At 36.2% G+C, this 13,679-nt stretch overlaps 2 protein-coding genes across 6 annotated transcripts in view; both read right to left on the reverse strand.

Moving 5' to 3' along the window:
* Positions 1–13,679, reverse strand: part of DIAPH2 (diaphanous related formin 2) — a 936,081-nt gene that overhangs the window by 733,013 nt on the left and 189,389 nt on the right. For all 5 annotated transcript variants that reach the window (XM_059679396.1, XM_059679395.1, XM_059679394.1 and 2 more), the window contains one exon: positions 7,162–7,301. In XM_059679396.1, the coding sequence (XP_059535379.1) occupies positions 7,162–7,301 (140 nt within the window). The remainder of the gene's footprint in view (positions 1–7,161; positions 7,302–13,679) is intronic.
* Positions 3,222–5,127, reverse strand: RPA4 (replication protein A4). The gene has a single exon (XM_059679399.1). The coding sequence runs from the start codon at positions 4,854–4,856 to the stop codon at positions 4,059–4,061; it is 798 nt and encodes a 265-aa protein (XP_059535382.1). The 5' UTR covers positions 4,857–5,127; the 3' UTR covers positions 3,222–4,058.

A 13,679-nucleotide genomic window follows, 5' to 3' on the forward strand; every position in this document is an offset into this window, starting at 1 on the left:
GGGGAGTGTGCAGGAGGCAGCTGATCGATGTTTCTCTCTCATCGATGTTTCTAACTCTCTATCTCTCTCCCTTCCTCTCTGTAAAAAAATCAATAAAATATATTTTTTAAAAAAAGAACCAAATGGGGACTAGAGTCACCCCATTAAAAATCTCACCTAGAAATAGATCGAGACATAAAAGCAGGCAACAGACTACAGAACCTCAGAAGGAAGGCAGAGATCACCACCTGATATTTTATGTATATTTTTTAAAAATGTATCTGACTTCTCTTACTAGAATGTAAGCTGTGGAAAATAATAATTTCTTTTGTTACTCCTTCATGGGATATCACTCTGCTATGTAAAAAAACCCCCACATAATTCACTGACCTACTCCAATTCTACATATTGCCAAGAAAATTAACTCTTAATAGAATAATAGCAAATAAATGTTTTCTTATCATACAGTAATAACTTGAAATAAATATAATATGGATGGCATTTGAATTACTATAGGTGTTGTCCCTAATGGACAGGGCAAATAAGTCCCAAATTTCTCCTCTTCAGAACTATGAGGTCATCAGGAAAAGAGACTTTTCAATGCAATATATATTCTTACGTTATTACACTTCACAAAATAAATGCACTGGTTTATAAAACATAGAGACTTTCAGGTGATTTTTTATTCAGTGAAAATTCAAGCTCAAGAGGCATTCTAGTATCATTAAAATTAATCTGAGTTATATGGCTATGTTCTCTATGTAATGAAAGTTTTGTTTATTAAACTGGTAGGTGAGTTCACAGCTGACTTAACATTCTTCATACTTTTTTGCTAAAAGATTTCATCGTGGCCGTTTTTTAACTGAAGTTAGGTAAATTTTAATGAAAGAAATAATGTTAAAATATTTAGTATGTGACAATAAAAGGAGGGTATTTTGAAAGATTTTCCTTATTGTGAGGCAATATAAAAAAGTGGTTAAGGGCCCAGGCTCTGGAGACACACTGAGTTGCAATCTTAGCTCTGATGCTTACTAGCCAAGCAACATTGCAATGGAGAAAATTAACTAACCTTTCTGAACCTCAATTTTCTCATTTATAAAATGAGAACAATACTAATAATAAAGATAACCTGGTTGGATGTGTATATTTCAAGTTCTTAGAACATTTCCTGGGGGATAGTAAATGCTATATACTGTTCATTGTTATTATTTTTTAAATGTTTTTAAGGATGTCTATAGAATATCCAGAAAGGCATTTAAAGACAGAGTTTTAATTTTAAGAGAGGTTTGAGCTGGAAATATAAATCTAGGCATTAGAGGGAGGAGTGAATGGACAAATGGACACATACACATACACACACACACTCATACTCTTAAAACAGTGCCTAGCACATAAGTACTATATAAATGTTAAAACGCTAATTGTTTTGATATTATCCAATTATTTTTATTTTAATGACTTTATATGTCACTTTAATTTAAGCTTATTAAAATAAAAGCATATAGTAGGTGCTCACTAAAGGTTTAATGAATATAAACAATTTTTGGTGGTTACCTTTTTTGATTCATCATAATAAAATGTAGACTGAAATTCTTAAAATATACAAAATTTATATTTCTCAGATTATACTCAAAATCTAAATTTAACAGGTAATAAACTACTAAACACTTATGACAACACTAATATCAGCTTTGACTTGAAAACATTTTCAAATTCAGTTAATTTAGAATAAAAATAAATGCATATATTTCCTATGCCTATGAGCCACAGAAAAACAACCCCAATAAACTATAATCACCAATTAAGATCTTCAGATTCCTTAGGCTTAAATGTTCCTGCCCCAAAATAGTTGGTAGTATTTCCCCAGCATTTGTATCTTATCCTCAACAGTTTGGCTCACATACAGAACAGGACTGGAGAGGAAGGGGAGCATAGACCAAGTTATTCACCATCTAAATAAAACTGAAAAAAAAAGTGTACATTCTTGTATCCCTAGTATGCACCACATGTGCCTGTATAAGATAATCTAGCAATTACATTATGCCTAAAAATGTTTCTTGATTTCAGCTCATATTATAGTTAGCTCTACTTATTATTTCTCCACTGCAGTCCCGTACCCACAGCAGAATCTCACTAAGGTACATGCTTCCATTCAAAAGAATAAGGGGGGGGGGGGAGGTCTGGGATAATTAACAAACCTCAGTAAGATCCTCAGGAACACAGATGGACAGTTCCCCTCAGAGGATGGGGAGGCAGAGGAGGTGATCCTGGGCCTTAAATTCAGGTGTAAATATCGCAACGTAAATTCCCAGGACAAAGGCTAGCCCCAAAAAGCCTTTGTCATATGCCGTTTTCCTAGTTCCAGAGATATATTTCTAAAGTAAGGGAAAAAGTGGCTACCTATCCAGTGGCCAGTTGAATAAACTTGGATCATTTTGAGAGTGACTATACAGTCATAAAAATACCAGATTTTAATCTCCAGGTTCCAGCATTTTTATGAGCAGTATCACAAAAGAACATTATGTCTCCTAGAATATTTCTTTCTGCACTCCGATTCTGAGGAAGAAATATGCCCCTCATTGCCTCTCTCCCAGTATGATTTTCCCCAACACAGGCAACCTTTATCAATAGAGTATAAAAGCAAGTTTATAGTATGTTAACCATTGGTGGTTTTTTCAAAAGCGTGCCATTTCTGATTTCTCTGCTTTTGAGGGGAAAAAAGATGAAGTTTGTGGCTCAAAATGCTTAAGTAAGAATTGGTGATGCTTTTGTAAAGGCCGACAATGAGAGACCATATTCAGATAGTTTTCCTGGTAATATGCATTACTAACAATGGTGCATTTAAGAGATTTTCTGTTTTTGCACCTTCTTTTTGTAATCCAATTAAGACAAATGATGCTTTCTTCTTCTGTCAGAATAACTATATGTACTTTTAATTTTTTTCTAATGTAATAAAATTAGTAACTTGGAAGATACCATCTTTAGTGTGTAATTGAAGGTTTACTTCATTGTTTTTTAAAAGTCCCACACAGTTATATAACCTATACTAAAATGTATTATTAAAACAAGTTATAACATATGTTATTGGTATTATACAGAGAAAAGAAAAATTATTCTGGATAAAATTATTATTCCTCAAAGACAAAGAAAAAGGTTTTTTCAAGTGTATTTAGGGGGAAAAAATCACACAATAAATGTTTTACAAAAGTATTTTAATAAAACATTCAAACAAAATTTTGGTTAAACTTACTAAGCTTAATATTCCTAGAATTACATATTCTTTGTTTGCCTAACCTAACCTATAAGAATAAAACCTTGTTATATATAAAACTGAGCAGTTAATTCTAAAATAATACTTTAGAACATCAAACATAAGAAAATCAGGCATCCATGTACCATAAAACTACAACATACTGTAATTTAATCCAAATTTCACTACATCTTATTTGAAACATCCATTAAACAGTCACTTAGAAAAATAGCATTCAAAGATGACCCTGCAGTTTAAACAGAAAATAAACCTATGGTTATAAAAGTAAATCATTCAACAAACACTTAAATTGAGCATTTGAGTTCACTAACTGCTATCTTTAGCACATTTCAATTAATTAACTACTATATTTAGTAAGAGATAACAATGACTATAATAAGCTAAATGCAAACAAAAAATAAGTAACTGTAAAAACAACATTTTTTTTTGTCTCTTAGCTGGCTCCGTGACTACATCAATTTTCTCCAAATACCTAAACATTTCAAAAAGAAGCTCCCACACACAAAAATAACAATTTTCAACTTTTTCTGTGCCTCTTCGCCCCCAAATTTACCCGACTGTTTTCACTTGCTTGCTGGTAAAGCCTACAAAAGTCCAATCAATTTATCCATCCCGATCTCCCTCTGAGCTTCAAATATAGTTAGAAAAACAGAAAAGTTCAAAGCTGTTGGAAAAGCAGTGAGGTTCCAAAGGGATGCCAGTGAAGAGTTTTGTTGAAAAATAAACCTACTTCCTAAAAGTCAACAGGTCAAACTCAGTCACAGCCGGAGGCCGCGGTCTTCAGAAACTGAAAGTTCTTCTCGCCGCCTTAATCAGCAGACTTAAAATGTTGGCCATCCACAGTGGGGTAGATGTGGCCCTCGACCATCAGATATTCGAGGGCATCCTTGATGGCCTTGATGCTCAGGCTGCCAAGCTCGGCCTGGAGCTCTGCGACGCTCTTGCCTTCCTGGTGAGGACACTCGCGAATCAAACGCAGCACATCCGCCTGAATAACCTGCGGGCGGACCTCGCAGGGCTGGGGAGCCTGCGCCGCCTCAGGCGGAGTGGTGGGCGCGCTCTGCCCGTAGGCCTCTTCCTGGCCTTTCGCCAGCATCATGTGCGCGTTGACCGTTTCCAGAATGTGTGAGGTGAGCTCGTTCATGTCTTCCAGGACGCGGATCTGCAACACCTCGAGGATCCTCACCTCCGCAGAACCTCTCAGGATACCTAACACTTTAGCGTACACTCCCACGGGACAGGGAGCCACCTCCTGCTTTGCTTTGCTTCTGCCCAGCCAGTGGCGGGCGTCAATAGGCTTGGTCGTCATATCATCAATCTTGTAGAGAATGTAGTTTGGCGCTCTCTCCGCCTTCCTGATGATCCCCACGATAGAGACCTGGGAAACCACTATGCCCCTGACCTTGAAAACATCGTCGACCAGAGAAGCAGTGAGCAGCTGGTTCACACAACACGGGATAATGGGCTCGATTCGAGCCCTGGACCTTGGCGCCTTCAGAAAAGGAGCCGTGCCACCCTGCGAGGGCCCCTCATTGCTGCCACTGGCCCCACTCGCGGCAAAGAAGCCACCAGGGGTCCCATATTCACTCTTACTCATCTTACTCATCGTAACCACAGCACACACGGCACAGGCGGATGGGTCAGCGGCACTTGCCTCGAGTCAGCGAGGTCGGAGGGACTGTTCAGCGAGGAGGCCAGCGAGCTCCTCAAGCGAGCGCCGGTCTCTAGGAAGAGCTGCCACCGAATGCGTGGCTTACGACACGACACGCAAGTATGTAGCCCCACGTCGCCCACGGAGCCAATCAGCGGGCAGATAGTAGAGCAGCGCTGCCTCCAGCCAGTGGGGACCTGCCAGCTGTGTGCGTGATCCCGTCATTCCTCACAGAGGCCTGGTGCTTGCTGGGCTATATTTTTAAAAGGCCCGCGTATAATTTTAGGCCTTTCCTGCCTTCTCATAAAAAAGGCATCTTTGCTACCTTCCCCCGACCCCTTCATGCCTAAATTTCACAACTTCTTCCACAGTCACTTCTTAAAGAGTCATTTATTCACTCAATCAGCAATTCAAAGGAAATTTCAAAATGCACACGTGCACTGTGGCGGAGTGCTGTACATTACGTGAGGAGACGAGGACTCGGTGAGGCGGCACTGAGGGGCGGGGGACGGGGAGCGGGCAGCGGGAGGGGGGTGTCGAGGGGGTAATGACTTAACCTCCGCAGAACCTCTGAAAGAACTCAATCCTTTGTTCAAATCATTAAAACTGGAAGCATACTTCTTCTATAGTCATTTCTTAAAGAACCATTTATTCAGTCAGTCAGTTAACCATTTAAAGGAAATTTCGGAACACACACGTGCACTATGGCAGAGCGCTGTAGTCACCTGAGGAAGGAGGCAGGACATGGAGGTGGGGGAGGGGCCGAGGGGCGGCTCGCAGCCGTGGAATGGGGGGCAGGGCTGACGCGGGTTGTGGGGTATCACCACCACGGTTAGTTACTGTTCTCAAAAACTCACATCCTGTTCAAATCATTAAAACCAGAAGCATTCTGGTAGAAATAGCAAGATAGCCACTTTGAATGATTATATTGAAATGTACGTCACATCGTACCATTTTTCTTTTTAAGTTTTTATTGTAGAATCATATTTTCCAGTTTTTCTGCCAAATGCCTTATAGATTAAAATAAATATAGATTACAACGCAGGCTCACGTATGCCCGCGCAGTTCAAAGCTGCATTGTATAAGGGTCAACTGGCCCCGGGAATCCAGCGATGCAGAGGGCGAACTTAGGTTATAAACCGATTTTCGAGTCGCGGTGGCCACTCCTACCTCCCATGTTGTCTAAGGGTCAAATGTAGTATGATACACTTCCATTTATACATAAATCCAAACAGAATGACTAAGCTCTAAAGCAGGGGTCCTCAAACTTTTTAAACGGGGCTAGTTCACTGTCCCTCAGACCGTTGGAGGGCCGGACTATAGTTTAAAAAAAAACTATGAACAAATTCCTATGCACACTGCACATATCTTATTTTGAAGTAAAAAAACAAAACGGGAACAAATACAATATTTGTATTTGTATGTGGCCCGCAGGCCGTAGTTTGAGGACCCCTGCTCTAAATTATTTTCAAGGCTCCGTGGCTAGGTCAGAGAAGTAAAAAGATCTTAACCCATTACATATTAAGAAAAATATGAATAAAATAAAAATACAATTTCTATATAGTCTTATGCATTAATTTCTGAACTTAAGAGTCCAGCAATTGTGTAAGTAGATCCCAAAATATTTCCATATTACACTGAAAATCTAGTTTCCTTATAAAAACATATTAATTTTGATGTAATTAAAGGCTTTTTATGATTAAAATAGGAACATCAGTTACTGGAATATACCATTAGCAAGAAACTTGTTTGAAAATCCTCTAACCATTTTGAAGAGTTTATTAATACTTTATCACTTATTTATTTTATTGGTTTAAATAATTGTATTTTTCCTATCCCAAATTACAGAAATGTGTAAGTAGTATATTTAAAACTTGTAGAATGTAAAATTATATATACTTCTCAAGTTAAAAAAGGAATAATATCATAGAGCCAATATACTGAATTTGGTTTACAAATAAATGTATAGTAATCATTATCTAATTACAAAGTTAACTTCTGGATCCACATTTGTATAATCAAAGAGGAATCAAACACCTAAGTATATATGTATTCTTAAAACTGCAAATTATTAGTAATCATATTAATAACATTATTTAAATGCTTATAACCTCATAATCAGATACTGCAGTTTTATTAGCTAATATTAGATTTCTAGTCAGAAAATCGTGAGGTTCAAATGAGTGACTGGTTATATTCCCAACAATTATATACAGTACAACTTGTATGAATCATATCAAAACAAATAAGAACCACCTACCTGACAGGATTGCTGGTTAAAGAAACCCTCAGAGATTCTAGGCAGTTAAGAAGTTTCTCATCTGAAATACCAGATCGTAATTCATGAACATATTCTTGTGAAGACAGAGTGCATTCATGTTTGCTGTTTTTCAGCCCTCCCTATGGGGGAAAAAAGATATCATTTAAGAAAAAAAAAATAACAGTTTTTTTGTAAAAGTTTTCAAATAAAATAATGCATAGAATATGTTTAGATTTTTCTGTATTAAAATGTGTCAGAGTGCTAGCACTTAAAAATTCATGGTCATAGAATTGATGTGGTAAAATCATGTTGTGTATATCTCAACACTCTCCTCGGCCTCATTTAAAAGAAAATGACACTGCTGGTGATCATGACCTGAATAGAATATGGACTTGAGTTGCATAAAGCATCACCGGCAGGAATCCTTACATTTACAATCCAGGCATTAGGATTAATATTACAGTAGTTGATCCTTAACCCACAGGATGAACATTTCGCAATCATCTTATTAATTTTCCTTACTAAGATATTTATATTCTACTGGAGGGCTGGGGCACAAATTCATGCATAGGTGGGGTCCCTCAGCGATCAGGGCCAATAGGGCCACGGGAGGTTGGTTGTGGGAGCGCACTGGCCACCAGGGGGCAGCTCCTGTGTTGAGCATCTGCCCCGGCGGTCAGTGTGCGTCATAGTGACTTGTTGACCAGTCATTCTGTCATTTGATTGCTTAGGCTTTTATATAGATTCCACAAAACATAGTGCATGAAATTTAATATAAGACATTATACATTACCCACGTTTATTAAAATATCAGTATCAGCTTATCTCAACAAACATTACTTTAATTAAAATGTAAAACAATAGTTTCCAATGAGCATAGTAGTTAATCAAATTGGTCGAAAATATTCAGTTCCCAACTATTTCTTTCTAACTTTGTTACTCTGTTATAGATGAATCTTAAAAATTCATTAAATGCATTTATCTGATCATGACTAGTTTTTAGCTTAATTTCCAATATACATAGTGTTATTTTATTTCTAGAACTCATTATCATTTCATTGCTCTTTAGCTTCACCACCTTGCCATAACTATTATATAAGTAGTTTGGGGAAGGGCTGGGAGGAAAACATCATCACACACTCACTGTAACAATAACTAATAGTTTTACTTTCTAGACAAACATGGCCATAACTGCCCTTTTCCTAGATTACAAGCATATCCCTCTGAATAAAAACTCTAGCTTGATTCCCATTTTCTAAGTTCATACAAATTACACTCAGTTTATGCTCAGTACATTACACTCAGTTTCTGCTAAATATCTAAGCTATAATAAGGAAAGAAAAATGTTTCCCACTTGATAAGAGTCATATCATTAGAGAATTTTAAAAAATTAATACTGAGAAATGGATTCCCTAGGGTTTCATACTATTGGCTTTTTATTGAGAATACCTTCTTAATATAGAAATTGTCAATCATGCCTAATGTCTTAATGTTTTAAAATTCCAGTAAACATTAAAGTCTGACAAAGTTTTATATATGGAAACTCCATTTCCTTATAGCACTGTGCTGCCATCACTCCTATAGCACTTAAGACATTGGGGCAGAGGTCATTATTTGTGTCTGTCTCTCTAGACTGGGAAGTCCATGTATGCCAAGTACCTAACAGTGAATGAATTTGGTGAGCCTCAACAAAAGTATGCTGTTATTGAATCTTTCCATAACAATTACAGAACAAGGAATACAATTTCCTACTTTAGTGCCCATATTTTATGTGTTGGCCACTGACCTGATTTTTCTTGCTTTGTTAGGATATACAGATGTTCAAAAAGTCTATTAAGTAAATCAATATATATATAGCACAGTAAGTAAAACCATCATCGTGAAATCATTTCCACATTTCTATAGCTTATTTATCCAGCTCTTAAGGCTACAAATCCACAAGGAATTCCGCAACTAAACATTTATAGCATAAAATTGTGCAAGTTTACTTCCATACACCACTTTCATATGATCCTCACACTTTCTTTCTTAATTAATGGATAACAGGCTCTACTGATCCCCTGGAGACTTTTATATAAAGCTCTGCCTGCAGAATGACCTTAGAATTTACTGGTTTTGTTTTTTTTTTCGGCCTGGTAGACTCTGACCCCTGACCTCTCCATTGCTGGCTCTCATCATTCAATTTCCAGCCCAACAGTCTTCTCCCCTCCACACACCAATTATCATCACAACACCATTGCAAACTTCATTTATAGTGTTAATTTTATATAAGTCAATCTTGTTTAGCACTTTCTTTGTTTACTGTGTCTTCCTCATTAAAACATAAGCTCTATGAGGCAGGAATCTTGCCTACCTTTTCACCACCTCATCTCCAGACCATAACACTGTTTGGCATATAGTAACTATTCAATACATAGTTCTTGAATGATAATGGATGGATGGATGGATGGATGGATGGATGGATGGAGAATAAACAAATGGGTGAATGACTGATGAGTTTCAACATGCAGAAGCTCCCAAATTTCACTTCAGAATATTACATGAGACATTCCAGTACAACATATTGAGAGATGCTAGTATAGAACAGATAAATGGAGACAGCATATGATGGCATGCTGGGGACCACTCAAACTGCTTCTGGGTTTGAATCATCGCCCCCTCACTTACCTTCCAGCTAATCTTTGAGCAGGCTATTGAACTAATCTCTAGAAACCTATTTGCTCATCTATGGTAGAGGGGTAATAAACACCTAGCCCCCTCACATTTGTTATGATGATTAAGACAATGAATATGAAGTGCCTGAAACAGGCATTTCATATGTGTTGTCTTACAAAGTAAGCTGCTCAGAAAATGATAGCTCCCTGCTTCCATATGGTCTAGGGTAGGCTGAGATACTATTTATGGAGCAATTTGGCCAGCCCATCACATTGGGACTTACCTTTTCCCCGTCTTAGAAACAAGTTTAAATTATGTAATTTAGGATAATCTACGGTTATAAGGAGTGGAAGCAATCGATCTAATGGAGGAAGAAAAAAATTATATAGCCTTTTAGAACAAATGCCTTTTTAAAAAATATTTTTATTAATTTCAGAGAGGAAGGGAGAGGGAGAGAGAAATAGAAATATCAATGATGAGAGAGAATCATTGATTGGCTGCCTCCTGCACACCCCCTACTGGGGATAGAGTCCACAACCCAGGAATGTGCCCTTGACTGGAATCAAACCTGGGACCATTCAATCCTCAGACCAACGTTCTATCCACTGAGCCAAACTCGCTAGGACAGAACAAATGCCTTTTATCGAGTTTAGGAAGACTTAGGGATTTTAACATAAAATCATACTTGATAATTATGAAAACATATGAAGGCTGGACTGGCCCTTAAACATCAGCTATTCTAATACCCTCATTATAGAAATAGAGAATCACGGTGATTGCCCAAGTTCACATAATTAGTAAGGTTACAAGAATGAAACAGTAATATCCTGGTCCTCGGGTTAGTTCTTTTTCTACTATATGTCACTTTTTCCCACAATTGAAAAAAATTAAAGCAACAAGTATTTAATTCTGAAATATCTATTACAAGATGTCAAAGAATCTTCAGCATATCAATATGGTGTAACATAATATTAAAGAAATCATCTAAAAAACAGTTCAATAGATTAAACTAATTCTCACTATATTTAATAGTGCTGTAATGCAAGAATGGCTTATTAGTAACACCCTGCTCTGATACCGAACAAAGGAAACGACTAGATAATGGATGGATAATAATGGAAATTTTAATTAGCTGCTCTGTATGAGATTAATGAAAATTACCACTGTGCCCATTTGATCTTTAAAAAATAATGCAGACAAAGTTAGCAATTAGCATACATCATGCTATTCCAAAGCTAGGTGAACAAGAAGCTTTCCTAATTTGAAGCCATTCCTTAATTTGAAAATCATTAGAACGGGACACACTTGTCAGTGTCACTGTGCTTGTATTATTCTAAGACATTACATAGAGAACCAAAAAGTAGTTCAGGACTGTATAATAATCACATCCTCCTCCCCTGATATGAAATGTTAGTGTCAACACCAGACAAGCATTATTTAAAAAGGAACACTTGAAGTTTTCAGTGGAGATACCACTTGTGATTTTAAGTGGCTTACTTTGAGCATGATCTGTCACTCTTTAATGTAAATACATATTCACTTATAATTTGAGGACAAACTTCATACATAGTTCTAAGCTGTAAAGGTATCTTGCTGCAGACACTAGGAAGAACTATTGATTGTACACAAATCTTTTCAACTGTAACATGCACATAGATAAATTGCTATCAGTGGTGTCATCTTTAAGGAGTAAAGACAATATTGTCATGAAAACAGTAATATTGTTGCTCTTACTGACCATGATTTATAAACTCTATGGAAGTCAGGTTAATTTGGCTACTTTAATCGAGTTTCATATCTATCACTGCAGTTCTCTGAAAAAGCAATGTCTGAGATTAACAAATTTGGAATGATATCTACAAAGGTCACAGTGTTCTTCAAGAGGCTCCTAAAACTTTAAAAGCATAAGTAGGAAACCAAAAAGCCATTTTCCTCATCATCAGTTCCTTGAGTCCAGTAGGAAAAGGAAACACAAAACAAGTACCTGATCTAAGTCTACCTACCTACTTATTCTATTAGGGATGCTTTTGGTGGGCTATCCAACTCTGAATGCTAAGCGTTAAATGGCTTATCTTCAATTATATAATAAAAATATCTTACAAAGGGAGATTATTAGAGTTACGTAATTCATTTATCCAGAAAATACAAATTGTATTTTAAAATAAATATATTTCAACATTTCAAATTATTGTATATGCCATTTGCAGTGAAAATTCTTTAAATTGCATTAAAAAATATAGCACACAAACACCACACATTATCAATTCAGGATCTCTAAGAAAGAAACCTACACAGAAAATTACTATCATGAGATAACTTCAGGCAGTGTCGTTTCCCACTGCAGAACACAATGTCTTTAATTAAGAACTTAACAGAAGTTGAAAGTAATATGCAAAATCAGAGAACATATCCTAAATTCTAGGACAGAAAAAATTTTACAGCAATGTAGATGTATCATAATTCTTCAGATTATACAGATCACTTGTCCCAAAAGGATTTGACTAAATTTATTTAAATATGATTAGCTAACGTGGTTGTTTTCAAGTAGAAGATTTTTCTACAAAAAATCATTTATTGCCTTGGCCAGTTTGGCTCAGTGGATAGAGCGTTGGCCTGTAGACTGAAGGGTCCCGGGTTCGATTCCAGTCAAGGGCACCTACCTAGGTTGCAGGCTCAATCTCAGTGTGGAGCGTGCAGGAGGCAGCCAATCAATGATTCTCTCTCACCACTGATGTTTCTAGCTCTCCCTCCCTCTCCCTTCCTCTCTGAAATCAACAAAAATATATTTTAAAAATCATTTATTGTTTCCTTATTGAATCGAAACATCTAAATATTAAACACCAAATTAAGCATTTCATCCCCAAGTTACAGACTCTAAAACCATCACAGAAAGAATATTTAAATTATTCTTTTAGCACATGTACTGTTAGAAATATCAAGTACACAAAGAAACTCTAAACATATATTTAAATTCTGTCACCCTATTGGTATTTCTTTTATTATGAAACACATTAATTTATAAAGTGGAAAAAATAATTTATAAAATATGGGAGGAAAATAATAATACCATCAAATAATTAATTAAATACACAATAAATTTTATTTTTAACATTAATAAAAGGATGATGGTATTTTAATAAATAGGTTGATTTAAAAACATTACACTTCACTTCTTGTGAAACAATTGCATTTGATTTACATACTCTCAGACATGATAACAACGAAAAGCTAAATCCCTGTTAAGTGATTTGCTAGTGAAAGCTAATTAAAATATTTAATGATATTCAAAATTAATAAATCTGTATAATAAGCAATCAATCTGATATGTTTCTTTCATATCAAACACAATGTGTACTCTGTTCCATACTTAAAATCTACCCATACCTGCCTTTTAAAACTTAAAGTGTTATTACTAGCAGTTTTATTTTGCCCTTATCACTACCCACAGTACTTGATAAAAGAAAGTTTATACATTATGTTTATCTTTTATTTGATAGAGGTCCTTGAGACATATCAGATAATGAAATGCAAACAGATAGAAAGTAACGCAGGGGTTCTTAACCCTGGGCCCCAATTCAGGAAGTATGTAAACCTGAAAGGGGAAAAATAACATCTTTATTTTCAATAACTACTGACTTAAATTCAGCATCTCTTCCCATTATGAATGTAGACAACAGACCGCAGTAGTATAAACAGTACCTACAATCTAGTCACTGTGACTCATAAGAGTCACAGATATTTCCTATCATATCACAAATACCACATTTGTGGCAATTTTTCAAAATATCATGTAAGCTCACCAGTTCTTCAAACTTACTCTAGCTATATAAGCTGCCACTTTGTCTTGTTATTTAACAAATATT

The sequence above is a fragment of the Myotis daubentonii genome, chromosome X (assembly GCF_963259705.1).
Source record: "Myotis daubentonii chromosome X, mMyoDau2.1, whole genome shotgun sequence".
In the NCBI taxonomy this organism is placed as follows: domain Eukaryota; kingdom Metazoa; phylum Chordata; class Mammalia; order Chiroptera; family Vespertilionidae; genus Myotis; species Myotis daubentonii.